We start from the raw sequence: 7,220 nt of genomic DNA, 5'->3' as shown, positions 1-7,220 counted from the left end.
AGTTGCTTTACACTTCTGCTTCATTGTTCATTAGATCATTACCTTAGAGACGCTGGCTTTTCTAAAGTGTCTGCAGAAGGTCTGATGACTGTAGGAATCACTTCCTGTTTAAGTGTTTGCTTAGTTTGTGTTGAGTGATACCAACAGCGTATAGGAGGCTCTTTACACTGGATTTGTTTAAGGCACAATCAGTGCCAGAATTATGTTTCATATATTCAATGTCAAAGGAGAATGGTTGTGCTTTTATTTGGATGGTCTGATATAAATGAAACTGTATCTGTTCTTCTGTTGTGATCATAAATAAACTAAGAACTAAAAGAATAAACTTCTCATGAATGCTTTAACTATTGACAAAAGTGTTTGGATTCCAAAGTAATGCATGAATTAAATGACCTAAACTTCTTAATCCAACATTGTAATGTCTTAATGTTGAGGACGTTCTCTTAAAATCGGAAGTATTAAAATGAAAAAACAAAAGAATGTATTATAATAAGAACAGAAAATAGAAGTACAGAAGTGCTCCAGTACAGTGATTCACCCTGCACTGCTTCCTCATATCCAAGTATCTTCTGTGCACGTGATCTCAGTTTATAAGAAACATTACGGTCTGGCACCCTCTCAGCATGTGTTTCAAACTAGCTGTTGTAAATCCTCTGGAGGATCTGCGCACGGTACTTTACGCACGACGACGAGCTGAGGACGCTGATCCGCTGTGCGCGCTGGAGCTGTGGCTGCAGTTCAACCCACTCCCCGCTGTTGAGAGAAGTGTGTGGGCTGCACCCGTTACTAGGTGGGGTTTCTGCTGTGTATAAATACGCCTCTGTCGCTCCAACATCTCCTCAACCTCAGTCACCCAGTCCTCCTCTTCTCCCAGGCCGCGCGGTAAGTCCTTCTCTTACCATTAAAATGAACAAAATCAGATCTTCAACTTTTCATAGCTGAGTGTTTGTTGGAGTCTGGTGCCAGATGTTTTATTCTCATCAAAACTTCCTCAAAGTAACGATTAAACCCCCGAGGGTGTGGTTTGTAAAGTAGCAGTAATGTTTTTGTTTTTTTACATTTACGCAGTGTTAAGGTGGTTGTTATTATGTAAGTGTAATCATAGAGGAGACTGCATGTCTAATGTAGCCGAACAAAGTGTATGTCTGTGTCAGGGGTGAACGTGGGTGTGGTCAGGCAGTCTTTAAATATTTGCTGTCATGAAAAACTACAATATATAAACCTACAGTAAATATTAGTATATTTACTCTCCAGCAGCGGATTCACACACTTTCCTTCTGTTGTTCCTCTGCTAATTTGTTTTATCAAAGAAGAGTCAATAAAAAGTGGTTATAGTTTCACCTTTGAATACAGTGAGTTCACTTTGTAGTTTTGTTTTCAGATCATCTGCTCTGTCTCACAAGAGACTTGCAGACTAATAATACATTACATGCTGGATTAGGTACTCATATTAAGATCACATCAGTGCTGACATCTTCTCTTCTTTTTCATCTCTTCTCTTGTCTTCTCAATCTCTTTTCTTCTCAATCTCTTGTCTTCTCTTCTCGTGTCTTATTTTGTCTTCTCTTATCTTCTCCCCCTGCAGACAGACTCCAGCAGACCCACCATGGCCTTTGTCCAAGCCTTCCTGCAGCAGACGGTCTATCTGGGCTTGCCCGATGACTCAGTACGTAACTCTGTGGTTTAGTCTCAGTTGCTATTGCCAACAACTTTTTTTCTCTCCCCCTCTCATCCTGTGGTATGCTGGGGTGGAAAAATTTAGTGTTTAGGACGAGGGGAGGGAGAGAGGCGTGGAGGATAGAAAGAGAAAAGAGTGAGATGTCAGTACGGATGGAAGGGAAAAGGAGTGGAGCAGAGAGATAAGAGGAGGACTGTTATTAAAGTGTAAGGGCAGTCTGGTTGATAAAAGATTATGTGCAATAAGAATGATGAACAAACTAAGTCTTGTGAGTGTGTGACTCATAGAAGCCGGAATTTTTCGCCCCTCCCTTTGTAAACTCTGCAAGCAGCACAAACTGCTTCCCCTCGTTTGTTAAAGTGTGACGAGGGAAAGTTTCTTAAGGTCGTCCTTCACCAGTTCAGTCATGGTTCTCAGAGACAAATCTGTCTCGTTTCCTTTTTTATATCCTGTGAATGTGGAAGCAGGCAATGTGTAAGGGGATAAAACCTGATATCTGACTCTCTTAATGAGAACTGTTATGACCTGCCTCATGCACATAAGTATTTACCAAACACACAATAATCTGTGTTATGTCATTTAGGTCCTAAAGAATGAAGGAACAGTGACCGCAGCACCCAACTTCAGCTCCAGCGGAGACGCAGCAGTCCTGGACAAGGCCATCAAGGCAAAAGGTGAAGTTGAAAAGATGCACACAGGCAAGCGCTTGGTGCGTGTGTGAACATGTTTGGGATTTTGACAATGTGGCTTTCCCTCAAGTATGGTGGGCTAGCTTCTGTATGAGAACTTCAACGTCCTCTGCTGGCCAACAGGCAGCACTACTACAAACATTGTAATCTATAGCAGAAAGTTACCACAGCTCCATGTGGCCCCTCACACTATAGGACAAATATTACAAGGGTTGAATTGATGGAAATAAAAGTAAGGGTTGGGTGGCTTTGGCATATCAACACTAGAAAAGCCTTATATGAATAAAGACCATTTACCATTTAAAATATGAGCTAAATTGAAACTGGGTCTGTTACACATTAGATGAAAAATGATCATGATTCTAATCAATATCCTGTCATTTTTGCAGGTGTGGACGAAAACACCATCATTGAAATTCTGGTGAAAAGGAGCAACGAGCAGAGGCAGCAGATTAAACAGGCTTACCAGCAGGCCAGTGGCAAGGTAGTGAGAGTTACGCAAGATGGTCACAGCAAGAACACAGAACACCTTTTCATATATTGATCCAGAACTGTTATGCACATGATCATCAAACACTGGCTTTTCCTTGCTAGCCTCTGGATTCAGCGCTGAAGAGCGCCCTGAAGGGAGATCTGGAGGAAGTGGTGTTGGCCTTGCTGAAAACACCAGCCCAGTATGACGCCCAGCAGCTGAAACTGGCCATGAAGGTGCACAAATGCAAAAAAGTTGAACACTGTCATCCTTCTGCAAAATCTGTCAACATGTTTTTCTGTCTGTCGTTCAATTTTCTTGATAACTGCACATATGATCGATTTCAAAACAAGTGCTTTGAGTGAGAGATTGTTGAGAATCCAACTTAATCCCAACCCTCTAACTGTAATGATGGGGTAACGTCACAGTAATATTTCAGCTTTGGGAGTTTTTTTTGTAACCATGTCATGCAGCAACAGGCACATTTTGGAAAGGGCCCAAACCAATAAATTAGCACTGTTAAATATAAAGACTTCCCAAACCTTCAGAAACTAAACTGCAACACATCTATGGTAATTTTTTTGACCTCTTTGGCAATGCACAGTTATATCCACCCACTTCTGCATATTCAGGTTTTGTTTTCTGAACATCAGGGAATTTCCCTGAATTAGGCTGCTGAAGTGTGGTCTGTATTTCTCTGTATCACTTCATCTATCCATGCATCCCCATCTCAGGGTCTGGGAACAGAGGAGCCCACCCTCATAGAGATTTTGGCGTCCCGGACCAACAGAGAGATCGAGGATATAAAGAAAGTCTACAAGGAGGGTAAGTGCCTACAAATCATTAAGTAACAAGCTTTAGTTTCACTAAGCAAGTGTTTGGAAATTACTCAAATTAGTGGAAAGTTGGAGCCTGGAGACATTAAAGAAGGTTAACACATCAGAAATGATTCTGCTGAAACACAATTTTTCATTGAGCACTAATTTAATAACTTTAACCTTTATCTTTATGCTTTCTGTGTTTCTTAAGAATACAAGAAGGATCTGGAGGAAGACATCAGGTCCGACACCGGTGGAGAATTCAGGACTGCTCTCCTTGCACTCTGCAAGGTGTGTTAATGGTGTTAATGTGTGTGTGTGTGTGTGTGTGTGTGCGTGTGTGTGCGTGTGTGTGCATGTGTGTGTGTGTGTGCATGTGTGTGAGTGTGTGTGTGTGTGTATGTGTGTGTGTGCATGTGTGTGTCACATTTTATTTTTGTATTACACTCTGTGTTTCAGTCAAACACATGTAGCACAAACAATTATCCAGTCGCAGTACCAGGATGTCCTTATTTTCTGAGACAACATAACACTCCCTTCAAAAGCTGCTAGTAACAGTTGTTCATAGTAGATAAACAATCTCACTCCCTCTACACACACATGCTATACATTCCCTCACAATGTTGTTTTATATTTGGGCAACTGATAATCCATACTATATTATTAAATACATATATCACACTAACCTCTTCAATGCGACGGCTGGAAAAACTTTGTTGGTGAGGCGTCTGACGTCAGATGGAAGTGATGACGTTGGTAAGCAGCTGGTTTTCCAGGTTTGGGTCAGAAGTGAGTCTTGTAAGAGTCAGATGTAAAGAATTGCTCCCAGGAGCAGCTCGTCCCAACAGAGATGCAAACTTCACTGACGTCTCCTCAGAATGGAACATCCTTCCACAGTTTAAAGACCTCGACTCCTCAAGCTCAGGGAGGTTGTTGTACTTAGAGCTTGTCGTTGCTTTGCTTCTCAGGGATTTCGTGTCATAGGTTATCATACAAGTCAGCTGCTTTCAAATGTAATTGCTTAACCAATATGTACAGATAATTGTCTTTACGTTTCTCTTCCTGAAACCTCTTGTCAAATGCCTGAACAAGTTGATCAAACTAACCTACATGTTCAGATGTACAGGTTAAGTTCTTGCAGAGTAGGAAGATACACTGTTTGCACACAGTGATAATATTTTTTGTATCTGGTTTGAGCTGTGCTGCAGCGGCAACAAGGCTCCTTCCCAAATTATCATTTCTTTTGAAATTTCATCTTCTGAGCAGTCACCCCACTCTCCACATAACCTTTATCAACTATTTTATCCAGTTTGTATTTATAGCAGAAAAGATGAGTATTTAAAAAGCATTTTTGAATTGTCTCACAGGCCAGAGACTCCCTACTGTGATATGATATATCAGGACTTGTTTGAAATAAGGAATAAGGAGATATCACAGATCCTATCTGAGATCAAGCAGAGAAACTAGTATTATAACTGACTAGCACATCATAGATATTTTGCAATTATTTATTCACAATCTGTGCCAATGTGCTTTTTAATCAGTCAGGCTTTTGCTGCAGTAAATTTAGATTTTCAAAAACAAGCTATTGTCAGACAGCAAACTAAAGTGCAGCGAGTATAATGCCGGGGTCAAACCCTCCCTTCCTTAGAGATACCAGAAACTGTTTTGGTTGGATTCACTACAGTGAAGTTGCTTTGTCTCTGCTCATCACAGGCCGGCAGGACTGAAGGAGTTTCCGAGCAGCTGGTCGACAGCGATGCCAGGGCTCTGTACGAGGCTGGCGAGGGGAGGAAGGGCAAAGACTGCTCTGCCTTCATTGAAATCCTGACCACCAGGAGTGCCCTTCATCTCCGCAGAGGTTTGCTGGCAAACTGCCTCATTTGTAACCTCTGACTTTTTCCTGTTTCCTCTGGTTTGGTTCTAACGCTCTTCCTCTTCATCCTCTGCTTCAGTGTTTGAGAGATACTCAAAGTACAGCAAAGTGGACATGGCCACGGCTATCGACCTGGAGATGAAAGGAGACATTGAAAGCTGTCTCACTGCAGTCGGTAAAGGCATAAAGCTCTACTCTAACTTTAAGACTGAAATATTTATTCTGTGAATGTAACCTATTCTTTTAAATAACCACAGTGAAGTGTGTTGGAAGTAGGCCTGCGTTCTTTGCTGAGAAGCTCAACTTGGCCATGAAGGTACAGTATGCAGAGAATACTCACAAAATAAGGTACAGAGATAAATACCTCTCCTGACGGACTCTTTTCTGCCCATCAGGGTAGCGGTACCCGCAAGAACATCCTGACTCGCATCATGGTGAGCCGCTCTGAACTGGACATGAAAATGATCAAGAACGAGTACAAGAAAAACTACGGCAAAGCACTGTACCAGGATATTCTGGTGAGCAAACATCTGATCCAAGATAATGACTACAAACCCGTCTTCGGTGTTATGAATTCTTCATTTCTTTTATATACATATGGAAATTCAAAATACAATATCGATGGTAAAGATCTACTATATTTACTGACTTTTTTGTTTTGTTTTTTCAGGATGACACTAAAGGAGACTACGAGAAGATTCTGCTCGCTCTCTGTGGGGGTGAAAACTAAACACCAATCAATGGTATTAAATCTCCAAAGATCCACCACCAGTGGGGGAAAATTACCTTTAACCTTTTGACACATATTGTGCCATATGTTCTTGTGGAGAACTGTAAAGTTTAACATGGAGTCTGCACTGCACTGACTCAGCAGATTATTTCCTCTTATAGTTATTATTTCTCTCCCAACACTCTTGTCCAAGCAGTGTTATAATGGATATATGATCCGTCATTCTCATATCTGATGCTAGAAAGGAAGCTAAAGTCACGTTGCAGCTGAAAACATGTAGACTATAATGTCTCTGGTGTGCAAAGATTCCCCTGTGTCTGTTACAGTCAGTAGTAGATCTCAACTTGAAGGAGCTTGGATATTCTGAAAATAAAACCTTTTGGTATGAAGGCTTATTCCTGCTGTCTCTGTTGTTTTGAACCTCACACAATGTCACACTGTCCACATGCAATCCATATCAGACAGACACAAGCCAACAAGCTAGAGAATGAAACATGTTTAGCAAACTAATACACTTTAGTATTCTCCTATTTTTATGCAAAATTATAATATTTTTTGCAAAATGAATCAGTCTTAATAAGGCTGAGACAATCCCAACTTTGGCAAGGCTTGGATGCAACGAAGTACATAATGCCTGTAGTTTTATTTTCATCTATATTGAATGTAAAGCACTTGTTAAAGGTACTATACCAATAAAGTGTAATATTATGAGTGATATTATCAATTAAGTGAATTTGTCATATATCTGTACTTTACTCAAGTAGATTTATTCACGGGTACTTTTCCAATTATACTTTCTACACCACTATATATATATTCTTTTTTTTACCGTGCATTGCTTTCCATCTTCACATTGAAAAATGTGAAAGTAATTAATCAACAAGACGAGAGGGGAATTGATCCACTGATCCAATCAGAGGGAAGGTAACTAATTTGAATTGGAAGAGGTCACTGCCA

General features: G+C 40.7%; 1 protein-coding gene across 1 annotated transcript; it reads left to right on the top strand.

Annotated features, from left to right (window-relative positions):
• Nucleotides 1-741: 741 nt before the first annotated feature.
• Nucleotides 742-6,658, top strand: anxa1a (annexin A1a). Its single transcript, XM_053420705.1, has 12 exons — nt 742-882; nt 1,586-1,666; nt 2,262-2,352; nt 2,757-2,851; nt 2,962-3,075; nt 3,574-3,664; nt 3,869-3,948; nt 5,374-5,518; nt 5,613-5,708; nt 5,791-5,849; nt 5,929-6,051; nt 6,204-6,658. The coding sequence occupies exons 2-12, from the start codon at nt 1,607-1,609 to the stop codon at nt 6,261-6,263; spliced, it is 1,014 nt and encodes a 337-aa protein (XP_053276680.1). The 5' UTR covers nt 742-882; nt 1,586-1,606; the 3' UTR covers nt 6,264-6,658.
• Nucleotides 6,659-7,220: the final 562 nt, after the last annotated feature.

This window comes from Pleuronectes platessa, chromosome 4 (assembly GCF_947347685.1).
Source record: "Pleuronectes platessa chromosome 4, fPlePla1.1, whole genome shotgun sequence".
In the NCBI taxonomy this organism is placed as follows: Eukaryota; Metazoa; Chordata; class Actinopteri; order Pleuronectiformes; family Pleuronectidae; genus Pleuronectes; species Pleuronectes platessa.
The sequence above is the reverse complement of the archived record's forward strand: the minus strand, read 5'-3'. Positions and strand labels throughout refer to the sequence as shown.